This window comes from Ixodes scapularis, unplaced genomic scaffold (assembly GCF_016920785.2).
Source record: "Ixodes scapularis isolate PalLabHiFi unplaced genomic scaffold, ASM1692078v2 PGA_scaffold1__304_contigs__length_218370807, whole genome shotgun sequence".
Lineage (NCBI taxonomy): Eukaryota > Metazoa > Arthropoda > Arachnida > Ixodida > Ixodidae > Ixodes > Ixodes scapularis.
The window spans coordinates 45,265,129-45,279,007 of NW_024609846.1; the positions used below are offsets into that span (position 1 = coordinate 45,265,129).

At 42.3% G+C, this 13,879-nt stretch overlaps 1 protein-coding gene across 1 annotated transcript in view; it reads right to left on the reverse strand.

Moving 5' to 3' along the window:
- Positions 1–13,879, reverse strand: part of LOC8031993 (mitochondrial sodium/calcium exchanger protein) — a 64,833-nt gene that overhangs the window by 9,519 nt on the left and 41,435 nt on the right. The window contains exons 3-6 of the mRNA XM_042290148.1: positions 5,912–5,964; positions 4,662–4,719; positions 2,155–2,257; positions 1,084–1,251 (exon numbers count right to left, since the gene is read on the reverse strand). Coding sequence (XP_042146082.1) covers positions 1,084–1,251; positions 2,155–2,257; positions 4,662–4,719; positions 5,912–5,964 — 382 coding nt within the window. The remainder of the gene's footprint in view (positions 1–1,083; positions 1,252–2,154; positions 2,258–4,661; positions 4,720–5,911; positions 5,965–13,879) is intronic.

A 13,879-nucleotide genomic window follows, 5' to 3' on the forward strand; every position in this document is an offset into this window, starting at 1 on the left:
AACGCTGTAGAGGAACCGCTTGGCCAATGCAGTACAACTTCTAAGCTGAACTATTCAGCGTGCCCCGACATGCAGTATTGATTACGCGAACGAAAGAAAGTATAATGCTCGTCCATATCAAATCCGACAAAGAAAAGAATTAAACCCAGGATCTTTTGTTTCAATTTTCGTATAATCTAGGAGCCCTGGTTTTGTGTTATGGTAAAACCTAGAATCCCTAGTTTCTACAGCGTGAGATATCGTCGTTCGTGCTACTAGTTAGAAAAGCTAACCGACACCAATTTTCGCAGAAGCTGAGGCACAACTTGCACTTTTGGAGCAAAACGTTTATGTTCAGTACAAGCCCCAAACTGAAGAAAATTTCGGAACATTTTCTCAACAGCGTAAGAATAAACTTTTTGTGTTAAAGAAAGTTCCCACAAACAATGTTCGTTCATGCGTTTTACATTTATGCGACGGTGGGACGTGTGACGACAAGGATGTCAGGTTGAGTCAACGTTACTAAAACACTCAGTTGGGAAACTCCCATAGAGACAGCTTTCAAAAAGTGGCCCCAAACTGTCTCCCAGCACCGAGCTAATGACGAACACAATGCCACCACTTCTCCCGCAGCGGCCACTCGAGGAACTGCACGTGACTTCTATTTTGGCTTTAAGAACAGATACAGCGGAAGAGGTTACAGGGGTGCCACCCCCGTCTCCCCGGCGGACGCGCCGCGTTGAGCTATCGAAGTTAAAATGCACCTAGGGCGGGACGTGCTACCTGAAAGGCCCGCTGAGGCATGGTTGTATAAAAACAATATTAATTGTGCGGCAAAACCCTGCAAACTAAAGATTTTAAAAACATAACGCGCCCCTATTTTGGTACTAAACTCCAATAAATTTCATACAAAAAGAGACTTTTCCGTTTGTTTTTACGCAAAAACAGGCTTCAAAAAGCTCAAGGCGACCACAGTACAGACAAATGATAAAGAGTGGCGCTGTTGTCGCATTTAGCTCGGTCTCGGTGGACGCCAGCGGCCCAGGTTTCGACGGCGATTTTCCCAACTGAGTGTTTTAGTAACGTTGGGTTGAGTTAACTCACCGACTGAATGATATATGGTGATCTCTCTACTGTAAAAAAGGAAGAAGGCCCAGTATGTGGCGCCGATGTAGAAGATGACGTCACGCAGGAAGGGCCGCTCCATGACGCTGAAGTCCTGCGTCAGGCAGATGGAACCCGCCACAATGCAGGTCACGAAAATGCCGGCGCCTGTGGGAGACACGGGACCAGAGGTCCTGGTGAGGAAACATGTTTGTTTTGTTGTGGAGGTATTCGCCGACACCAGCAAGAAACGTCCTGAAAATTCGGGTGCGAAAGAGTAAAATAAGCGAAATTAGATGAAAAAAAAAAAAAAAAAAACATCTGTAATGGAAACGTTTTTATCCGATTATAAATTAGATTCACTCGAGGCCATCGCTAAACCTGTTTTTGCTGAGCACATCCTCATGGCCAGCCTTTACCACACTTCCGCAACACCCGTTCCACATTACCAATCGTTTTAGCAGGCGGTGAGAGGTGAATAAATGTTTAATAGAGAAAGTTACATCGAGCCATTTTGACTCAAGTCATCTGGATCGGGCGACAGTTGGTAAGTGGGGTCGTCTACTGAGCACGCGCTCAGAACAATGTGCTATTATTAAGGCCCGTTCACACATTTACAACAGAGCACGACCGAGTGAGACAAGACCGGTTTTTAAGCCCCTTGCGATGGCGCAGGACCAGATGCGCTGATGCGGAGCAGGTCCTAAACACGTCGCAAAAGGTTTAAAACCGGTCTTGTTTCAGCCGGTCCTACTCGGTTGCAAGTGTGAACGAGTCCTTCGGGTAAGATTACTTTCTTGACTAGTAACGGTGACTTGTTCCCTGTCTTAATAGGGGTTTTGACTCTGTCGAACTTTTGCAATTATTATTGAATAAAGGTCACAAGTCAGTGTCCCACCTTTTTGAGTGTGATACAACTTCTATTTCTTGTAAATAACACCCTGTAAGTCGGTTCAGCCCGCTTTAGACAGTAGGGATTAGGAATATGTAACAAAGCTAACTTTCATTTTAAACTGTACTAAACTAGGGCCCTGTTTATTCCTAAAAAAAGTCTGACTCCAATTTTTTTACCGAAGAGCTCTCCGATGACCAACGCTGGCCGGGCCTGCTGAATTCCGGCCAATGAGGAGATGATGTCCGGAGCACCATTGCCGAACGCCAGGAATGTCACTCCCTTCATGGATGTCAAGAGAAACACCTCCCCGTGCAAATGTTTATTCTCTGTGAAAACGTTTAAATTCGCGTTGCTTCCGAACAAAGGATGCGGTTCGAAAAGAAAATAGTGAAATCCTCTTTATTATTGGAATAAAATCCGTGGTATTCCTAATGTTTTACTTTTTGTTTTGTTTATTGAATGCTGAATAAGTATAGGGTCAAATATAAAAAAAAAAAATCAAATAATTCACATTGTTTTTGTTGTTTAAAAAATATATTTTTACTATTGTTTTTTTTAGATCAAACAAGGTTGTAGGGAATTGTTTAAGCTCCTTGAAAAGCAGCGAGAGCTTGAGGCTTGTAGAGAAACGCTTAGCAAACGCCGTGCAAACAAACATTCCGGGAAGAGTGCGGTTGACATTTCAGTTATAAAATATGCAAGCTACAATTATTCGGTGTTCAGTTTCATTTTGACCTAATACACTCCGATTTTGCAGAACCTCAAATAAGGGGAACGATTTTGTAGCTTCTTAGTATATTTGTCAAAAACTTCGTCAAAGAAAGTTAGTATTTCAATTGTAATTGCCATAGAAAAAAAAGGTAATGATCTATGTCATGTTCTGATTGCTTCAATGTAGGAATCACCATGCATTACCCTCCTTCTCGACTCATCCAGATATCAAGCAAACATAAACTGTATCCTTTCATTGGCTTATTAAAATACAATACAAATTCCAGGCGACAGCTGATGAATGAAAGAAAGCGGAACTGTATATTAGAAGTATGATTTGACATATCCATTTATATTTTTTTTTGGTAACACGGCGGTTTTTTTTTTCTTTTTGCTTTTTAAGTCTTCATATATTTTGTTACGCAGCAGGCAAAAGCATAATATAGAAACACACTAGAAACATTTCCTTTCGGATATTTAAATGTGCTAAAGACGATAGGGACAACGAAGAGTGGAAACAACGCAAGGCGCGTGCTGTTCCACTCTTCTTTGTCCCTGTCGTTTTGACGCTTTCATACATATGAATATGAACCAACTGGTCCAACTTTCCACTTTGCTGCATTTCCTTTCAATTTTGCCCTTTCCGCTTTGCTCCTGAACAGAACTTAATATAAATAATTTCGCTTTTTTTGTACTATACCAGATTGCAATTACGAGATTACAGACAAAGGCTAGACGCCTGGTCCGCCATAAGTGAGGCACTTCCTTTTTCTTTAATTAAAGGTTTCCGAAAATGACGTTGCCGGCTGTCTCTTCGCGCTTTTCATAAAACTGGAACATTTTAGCGCCGAATCTTGCTTTGAAACTTCGACAATTGCGGAGAGACTGCAAACAAGCCAAAAGTGAGCGTTTATTTTATTTATTTTTATTTATTTATTTATTTCCTACAGCGCCCCGACGGGCATTACAGTAGGGGGAGTCACAATACAAAAAAAAAATTGATTTTTAACACACCATAGGTCATCAAGACACATAAGTACGCAAAGTAATATACAAAATCGCACACGCATATAAACATACGTAGAAAAGAAACAACCTTAGTCTGCATGGAGAGAAACAGAAATGCGTTGATAATATATTTACACTCAAATATATTGTTCAGAGACAATGCTCGAGTTGCGAAAAAAAACGAATCTGGACTTTTCAAGGAAACAATCTCGCTTGGCAAGCTGTTCCATTCTTTTATCGTTCGTGGGAAGAAAGAGCTACGAAACAAATCAGACTTTGACGTGTACCCCCGAACAACTTTTTGGTCATGATCTACACTGCGCGATACATAAAATGGCTCAAACAGGTAATGTGATCTTTCAATTTTAGATAAACCATAAAAAATAATGTGAAAAAATTTTAGGCGCAAATACTTACGCCTTACAGCAAGCAATTTCCATTGTAAATCCTTTTTTATTGCGTAGACACTGCTACGAAAGTTGTAATTATTTGTCACAAATATAGCGGCACGTTTTGAATTCTTGCATTTTTATCAATGAGATACTGTTGAGATGGATCCCCTACAACGCAAGCATGCTCAAAAATAAGCTTCACACAAAAAAAAAAAAAAAAGAGTCTGTTTGAGGGATGGTGGAACGCGCGAGAAGTTTCTCCTGAGAAAACCCAGCGTTCTACTAGCTTTCCCTGTTACGCAGTTCACATGTGAAAGCCATCTCAAATCATTAAAAAAATTACCCCCAGATATTTAGCTTCTTTTTTAACGAGTAAAGTTTCTCCGTGTAAAGTGTACGTTGACTGGAGAACATTGCATTTTCTTGTGAACCTTACATGTAAACCCTTTGGGGTGCTCAAATTGTTGTTATGTAGTAGATACACGCGGAATCGTAACGTTCTGATCTTCTCCACCACTCCAAGCACTAAGTTTGCCCACCCGAAATGTCTTTAAGCTCTCTGCAAAGGATACAGCGATGTTCTGGGAGAGCCGCAAGGAGTCAGATATCACAATCAATGACGGCGTCAGGCTGTTAAAAAAACATAGACAACACACATTTATGTTATTAATTATGAGATTCATTTCAACTCGTCTCTCGTTAATATAAACATCTCCGCCCCCCCCCCCCCCCCCCTTTTTTCCAAGAAAAAAAGTAAAAACAAAGTATGCATTCTACTAATAACAACAACAACAAAAAAAAAGATATTACATTTCTTCGCGGCTTCGTGGTTAAAATTCTGCTTTTTAGTACATTCTAGGTGCCTCTAGAGCATTGAGATTCTCGACATTTTCGCACTGAACGTAACTGCGCATTCCAGTTGCTCTGCATTCTTGAATATTTCGTCTGTATCGCCTTCTATGTCCCTCTTTTTTTTTTTCCTTTTTTTGTAGTTTCGGCATTTGGTTAATCGAGCCGCCACCACAGATTGGGGTTACTTTTGAGGCATGTCACGAGCAAATAAATTATACCACCGAGAAACAGCTTCACATAATGAGTCTTAAATCTCCTTGCTTTTTAAGAAACACTTTGAAGTCGTTAAGTTACCATAAGAGTTCGATCTAAACGTGGCGAGGAACATGCCGAATAGCGTATAAAAACGCAAAAATCATAATGGCATGTAAAAGTGACTCTTTATAATACTTCGAAAAAAAAAAACTCGATCGAAAAACAGGATAAAAGTATTTAAATAAATGGGGAAACGCGCGAACATCATGGTTTCCAACCCTTGCCTTAGACTGCATGCTACGCTATCAACAGCAGTCTCACAGTCGACAAAAAAGATGACACACACTGTGACACACACAAGCAGTGAACGAACGCTTAGATGAGAGTGAATATCCCAGAAAAGGAGGGTGTAGAGAAAGGATATGGTCCTGAGGACGTCTCCAAAACGTCACAACGTCCCATTAATGTCTTCCGAAAGTCTCTCGCTTGATGTGTTCTGTATGGGTAGACGAACGAACTTTGAACACTGTCCCTTAACGTAACAAACCAGCTTTTGGCAACCTGAGCAATCTGTGAAAGCACTGCCTGTTCTTAAAAAAAGGTTTATTTGACGCTGTGCATGTATCAAGTGGTAGCTTGCACCACCGAACCTGTTAAAATTTACTCACAAAGTGCATTTGAAATGTCTTTGATTTGTGCTTGTTCTTTGTTCATCTGGTGAGACTTGGTCATAAACCGAACAACACCCTGCAAACGTCTAGAAAAGATTACTCACAATTCGTCCGCGGTGACGCCCAGTCCCAGGAACATCACCAGGAGGCCGATAAGCTAGAGGTGAAAAATACAAGAAGATGACAAAACTTACTGTACGCTTTCTCGTTTTAACGTTTTTTCTTTAAACGATACAAATCAAGATCTGACACAAATAGATGCACTCGTTTCTTGTCACCGTCTTCTTATAACTGCAGCATTAACGACATTATACTCGGTTCATCCTCATCTTAAAAATATCTTGGTCTTCATATAACCACCGATCTAACATGGACCACCCACGTCAATCATATTGTTGCTAAGGCAAACAGCACACTCGGTTTTCTCCGACGGAACATAAGACTCGCACCCCCTAAAGTAAAACAAATTGCATATGTAACATTAGCTAGTACGCCCAAAGCTAGAATATGTTGCATCCCTATGGTCTCCGAGGCAAACTTATCAGAAAGACGAACTAGAACGTTTCCAAAGAAGAGCATTACGATTTATTTATTTTGATTATTCTTTTCACACAAGTGATTCTGAACTGCGTAAACGAGCAAACTTCCCTGAACTCACTTTAAGGCGGAAATATTTCGTTTGACACTGTTTTACGAGATTTACCACCATAACCCAACAATTAGAAATAAACTATTTCCTCCTCCCACTTCTTTTTTTCCGAGATTAGATAACAGCTGTAAAATACAACCCATATATGCTTCCACGACTTCTTACGCTAACTCTTAATGAATGGAACGCGTTGCCTAACAACATAGTCGCAGCTCACAATATAGATGTATTTAAAAAAGTGCTAGGCGAATTTTTGGAATCCACAATGAACTAGCACTTTTTGAACATAAAGGTATGTGAACTTTTTGTCATCTTTTGTTTGAATATTTTGTTGATTATTTTTGTTTAGTTGTTAATGAGTGTATATGCTTTATATGCTTTTCTTATTGTCCTACAAATATGAGCTGCCCATCCCTTGTATAATGCCCTGTTTTAGGGCCTTGAATGTACTAATAAATAAATAAATAAACGAATAAAGAAACTGCATTCAGAATCAGTTCCTCTAACGTTAATAACGTTAGGGAGTGCTTCTGAGTAGTATTGAGCGAAAGCAGAAAAATCGTTTTATGGCCCCTTTAAGTTCGGTGTCGCAAATACCAGCTCTGTTGCAGTATTAATTTCAACGTAGGATTTGACATAAGAATGTATTAACTTAGCGGTTTATTTGCGTAAATACAATGTGCAAGACGACTAGTCAACGCCAATATGAACTTTTTTTTTTGCGCTTGAAAACAGTACCACTATAATATATTTTATTTGAAGACCATAAAGTTAGGACAAAACATAAAACGAACCTTACTTGTAATTGCTCTCTGCTAACCGGTGAGCACCTGGATTCCACCGTGCTATCTCAGCTTAACGGTGAACGGAATATAAGCCCCAACGGAATCTCGAGAACGGATAGTTTTTAGCAAGGAGTCACATTCTTCAGATACATCATATAAAAGACAGTCTGCAGATACTGTCGAGGTGCGTTTCTTTCTTGTATGAGCATCCCGTCGCATTGGTTATTGTCACATTCGACCGGGATCGTGCATAAAATCAGGAGATGCGAGGTAAAACCGGTAAAGGTAAACAGGGTCATTTCACGCAAAACGATCCAGCCCCTAAGTCGACCTCACAGATTTGGTTTTAAAAAATTGTAGGTACTTAGGGCGACGTAAAAGTGCCCTTCCCGATATATTTTTACAGTAAACAGTGTTGTTTTGTTTTTAGAGCGCAGCTCTTAGGGGCCCGTTCCCGGTTTGAGCGGCGTCGCCGTCGCCGTCGCCGTCGGCGTAACCAAGGTCATCCCAAGGTCACGTGACCCCAAGGTCACGTGACCCCTCCAGGTCACGTGACCCCTCCCAAGGTCATCTCCACGTCACGTGACCCCACGTGACTCCCAAGGTCACGTGACCCCTCGAGGTCACGTGACCCCTCCCAAGGTCATCTCAAGGTCACGTGACCCCAAGACCCCACGTGACCCTTTGAAGGTCACGTGACCCCCAAGTCACGTGACCCCTCTGAGGTCACGTGACCCCCGAGGTCACGTGGTCTCCTCCCCAAGGTAACGTGACCCCCAAGGTCATCTCAAGGTCACGTGACCCCAAGGTGACCCCCACGTGACCCCCAGGTCACGTGACCCCTCTGAGGTCACGTGACCCCTCTGAGGTCACGTGACCCCCCGAGGTCACGTGACCCCCCCCTCTCCGAAGTCACGTGACACCCCCCCCCCCCGAGGTCACGTGACCGCCCCCCCCGGAGCATATTAAAGAATGAGGGGAGGAGGAGGGGTCTACCCTCCCCTCAGTACCCTTCACTCCTCCTCCTCAAGAGCTGCGCTCCAATTCGGCGTTACAGGGATTTGTAAACGGCTTTCACTTTTTTTTTTTGCTTTTTTGGCGAGCTCTTAATTACCACGAACACCTGGCTTCGCGGGCTATGTACGGCATTTTTTTCCTGTCAGTTTTAAAACTACGTTGTAAAAAAAAAACACAGTTTTTAGTAACTAAATAGATCCCTCTAAATGCCCGAATAGTTACTTGCATGCCATTTCAAACTTTTCTTGCAATTCTGTGACCCTAAAAATCGCCTAAAATGCCGATATATACTTTGTTTTTCCTCGGAAAGTGGCGAAATTATCATCAGGCATGACTTTTATATGTATTAATAGCTCTTGGGATGGAATTTTATTATAAATATATTTTCCGTATAATGTTTGTTCCGGCGTTTCGAGGAAAACATTCACTTGAGAGTAACGGTATGAGGTGGTCGGTCTAAAATATATTGTCAACGGAAATACCTAATTTAGAACCTAGACATCATATAGGCAATGTTAGAAACAAGTGTTATTTCTTAAACACGAAAAAATATTTTCTGATTTTCGGGCCAACTCAGCTGGTCTGCACCCAGGCGGCCACTCAAGCTGATGATGGTTAGGGAGTCTTCGGCACACTTGCTTTCTCTGATCTTCGCAGACGCAGTCAATTTGAGGATGTGACAAAGTCGTGACGTTTACTGTTTTTGAAAGAGATGTAAAGTCGACGTTGATTTCGGACAGTGAGGTTGGCTCGAAGTAAGAGTCCTCTAGTCCCACGGATAGGTAGAGCGACATTAAACCGGGATAAAAACATCTCCTCGCCGCACCTGTACATCACTTTCCGGCACCCAGATCGCTCGAATTTGTGTCAGGTTATCGCGATCCCAGTTGAAGAAATTTAGTGGTGTCAAAATTTGTCCGCTGAATGGTCTTTTTAGGCTTGACTTCGCAGCCAGTCTCTTAACAATTCCGCCCACTTTATCGCAGGCACTTTTTTTGTGCAATGTGGCAAAAAAGTTCCACGTTGCACTGAGGTTGTAGTCTTCCATGTGATGACAGAGGTTTACAGAGTTCTTTTTGCTTTTGTATTGAGAGGCCGCACCGTCCGAGAATTAATGGATGTGTTCTACGTGAGGCAGCTGAGCCTTCAAGTCATCCAGTAACATTTTCTGGGAAGTCAACACCGTTGTAGTAATATGGTCCAAACAGTCAGATATCATTGCGTATGATATGATGCGGAGCTCGTCAAGACGATCTGATGAACGAAAAAAGACGATGACGGGATGAACTGTAGCTTGGGTATTATCCCAATAATATGATTGTGGAGCGTCCTGAACAAGAAAGCTGTAGTTTTCAGCAAAATCTAGCAGCACTATTGCTTCTGTTGGCGTAAGACGCATTTTTATGTCGCGTAGACGACTCGTCTGAGCCTGGCTCACGAAGTGATGTGTCTTTAGCTCTTTCAGCATCTCAAGCAACTGCTCGGACAATTTTTTTTGGCGCGAGAACCATTGTCTCAAATTTGCACCGTTCTCCACTGACCTATTGACGGACGATAACGTTGCTCACTAAGTCGGAGTCAAGGGCTCTTTTTTGCCTGGAAGGCAGATGGAAACAAGCTCGTCGTCATAAAAGTTTCTGAGAGCTTTTAGTAGATTTGTCTAGTGGTCTGTTCAACCTTTGCGTTGAGGAACTCAAGATGCCCTTCTCTTGTTTAATTGACATGGAAAGGCGAACCTGTCTTCCAGAGGCATCAAAATACTGCGCGATCCGTTTTCGCGACCAGGAGCTCTGGGCCAGGGTAAAAAGAGAAATCTTTTTGATCGGTCTTTTTCTTCGCCAAAGCACTTTTTGACGTGTTCCATGAGCCGTTTGTAGTCGTCTGTCAGGAACTCATAACTAGGTGTTGGTCTAGATATCGATGAAACGTTGACGTCCGCAGTGTTGTTCAGGTTACTGACATTCTGGCTTCGACTGTCCAGCTTCGTTTGCATATCCGTATTTGTTTGTCCGTACTTCTGCCCCATGGACAGAGGGATTTCTCCAACTGCTGAAAACGAGAAACTCAACGATAAGGGGAATGCTTCTTCCTGGTCGCTAATTTCAGAGGAGGTCATCTCTTCAGTAAGCGTGACAGTCATATGGTTGAAGCTCGTGTCCATCTGGAAGCAGTAAACTTTGCACCTGGGGCACAACTTTCCTCCAGGGACAAGCTTCAATTACGGCAAAGCTATCGCAAGCTCTAATGATATAACTGATGTCCCACGCTGGCTCCTGGTGTGTTCAAGGAAGAGGTCCATACAGAACTTGGAAACCACAAGTGTGGTATACTTCTTTACGAAAGTATGATAACGATAAGTGCATATTGTGTTGAGCGTGTCTTCGCCTTTGTTTGCACGCAGAACCAAAAGACGTTGTTCTCTTTTTGTCACAGTTGAAATTCTAACGAGAAATTTGCTGTTGACTTGCATCGTTTTATGGCACCTTTTTGACCCCAATGAACACGGGAGAAGATGGACTTCTGAATAAGGATGCATTGTTTGCTCCAGTGTACTCAGAGCACCCAATTTCATCTGCGTTTCTGAAATTACTCTAACAAGTACGAGGCTAAAACCTCGCTTTTGAGAACGTTTAAAAGCAATAACTCGTAAAAATATAGTCTAAATCCTGCCTCGAGATTCCCTGGCATGACCCATGGAAGCCAGGTTACCTGCGTTATTTGGTTCCATGGGAAAAAGTTTGTTCACTTTCCACCCATAACATGTGAACTCACGCCACTGTCGGATTAGCAGACGATGCCACAACAACTTTTTAGTTCCTGCCGTCTGCTTTGCACGCGCTTAGCGAGCCCGTGTGCTTTGCACGCTTGCGTAGCGAACCCGTCTGCTTTGCACTCTTGCGTAGCGAACCCGTCTGCTTCCCGCTCTGGCGTAGCGAACCCGTCTGCTTTGTTGCCCCGCGGCGTCGCCTCTGCTATACGCCGCTGTTCGACGCCTCGACATGGACGCAGGGGTGCGGCGACCAAAATTCAAGAAATACTTTTTCGCGTTTAAAAAATAACACTTTTTTTTCTAACATTGCCTATTTGATGTCTAGGTTCTAAATTACGTATTGTCGTTGACAATATATTTTTAGACCGACCATCTCACACCGTTATTCTTAAGCGCAAATTGCTCTTTTTGCGTTATTTTCAAGACCGGCAATTTTTTCCTCGAAACACCGCAATAAATATTATACGGAAAATATTTTTATAATAAACTTTCATTCAAGTGCTATTAATAAAAATAAAATGTAGTCCTAATAATTTTGCCGTTTTTTTTTTTTTTTTTTGGGGGGGGGGGGGGGAAATAAAGGTGAATATAGGCATTTTAGCCAATTTTTAGCGCCATAGAATTCCAAGAAAAAATTGAAATTATATGCGAGTAACTATCTGGGAATTTAGAGACCTATTTAGTTACTAAAATAGTGTTATTTTACAACCTAGTTTCAAAATTTAATGGAAAAAAAAAGTCTAAAGCCCTTGAAGCCAATTGTTCGTGGTATTCAAAAAATCGCTACAAAACCAACAACAAAAAAATACTGCAAAAATATATTTGAAAGGGTACTTTTACGTCACCCTAAGGGCCTACAATTTTTTTTTTTTTAAACCAATTCCGTGATGTTCGATTTAGGGGCTGGATCGTTTGGCGTGGAATGACCCAACGAATACTCACATTTACAACACACGTAACAAGAAAAAACACTATGGTTGTAAGAAGAACGAAATTAAGTGTAAAGTAGAAACTTTGAATTAAACATCGTCTCTGCAAGTCCAGTCCTAAATCCACATCGTTGGACCTCAACATTCTCCGGGGCAAGTGCACCAGCGGTTGACCTCGCTCCAGCACCACTGAGGCCCTCCACCCTGCCGCCCAGATTGCCGCCAGTGCCAACGCCGTACGGACTGCCAGTCGTGACTGGCAATTGTGCAGACGATGGGAGGGACGACCTGTATTTAGGACTGGACTTGCGGGACGATGTTTAACTATGCTTTTTTTTTTTTTTACTTTTCAGTTAACTGCGTTTTTCTTGCAATCATAGTCGTTTTCTTGTCGCGCGTGCTGTAAATATAATCATTTATTTAGCTTTCACCCTTTTGACTCACCTTCCCTGATTTCGTGCACGATCCCCGTCGAACGTGACAGTCATACACAAACTCTACTTAAACATGTTCGAAGCGTACATGATTATGACAAAAAACATGGCACGAACACAGTTAAAGCTTTTCCGCGCATAATTTCGTCATGATGTCGGCAACGAACAGGCTCTAATAATAATGTCAGCATAAGGCTATGCTGATGTCATGACGTCATATTATCATGATGTTGTCATGACGTCATGCAGCGTCGAAACGCCACGGTGACGCCATGACAGTGTCACATGACGTCAAGGTGACGTCATGTGACTGTCTTCTCATAGTTGGGCTGATAAAACACATTCATTGCTAAGATATCGCATCTGTACTTTGATCTGTCTATCGAGCCGTCATATCTGGAAATGAGATTTATGAGGAAAGCAGCGGACGCTAACGTCCAGTCTCTGTCTTCCTGGAACGCGCCACCGTTTCTGCTGAAAACGTCGCCTCGTTTTCCTTTTGTAGTTTTCTTTCTTGTTGTTTCCGAAGCTATTGGCAGCGAACTCTTTTCGAAGCGTCTCCAGCTTCTCGGCGCCCTCTCCTCACTCTTGTTTTTATCTAGTTGTCCCGAACACTTGTGGCAGCTACCGACGTCTTTTCGAAGCATCACATCGTCCTCCTTGTGTACAAACTTATCCCTATTTCATCATTATTGTCCAGCTCGCTTGCCCCTTTGCATTTAATTGTATTATAATTATAACATTAAATTGCAAGCTTCACCCTTGTTGGTGTTAGGCTGGTCGCAGCTGATAAAATCCGTTTGCTCTACTGACGTCTAACCCCTGGTTAGCTCAGTTGGTAGAGCGCTCCACTTGTAATGGAGAGGTCCTGGGTTCGATACCCGGACCAGGCGGATTTTTTTCGGTCGCTCACCAGTCACCTAGTTGTGTTTGGAGATTTATGTTTGTCCCTTGTCCCTCTTGTTCCCCTTCTCCAGGGATTATTTTCATCAAACTTATCCCGTTGTTTCCAAAGCTCTTGGTAGCTGGCGAAGCGCTTTTCGAAGCGTTGCCTCGTCAACCTTTTGTAAAAACCTTATTTTTTCTGTTGTTTCCAAAGTTCTTGACAGCTTGCGAAGTATTTTCGAAGCGTCTTCAGCGTCTCGCCGTCCCCTCTTCGCGTCTTCTGTTTTTTTTTTTTTTAATCAGTTTTTAAGCTGCGGGAAGCTGAGGAAGTACATTACTTATCGAAGTCTCGGCGTCCTCTTTTCCGCTTTTTTTTTTTTTTTTTTTTAATATGTGGAACGTTTTTTACAGTTGGCGAAGCCTTTTTGAAGCTTCATTAGCGTTTCGGCAACCTCTTTCCCACCCCTACTGTTTCTTTTTTTTTTTGTTTTTTTGTTTGGCACGTTTTTGGCATCTGGCGGAGTCTTTTCGAAGGGTCTTCAGAGTCTCAGCGTCCTCTTTCGCGCTTCTTTGTTTTCTATTTTGTTGTCGTCGTCGTCGTCC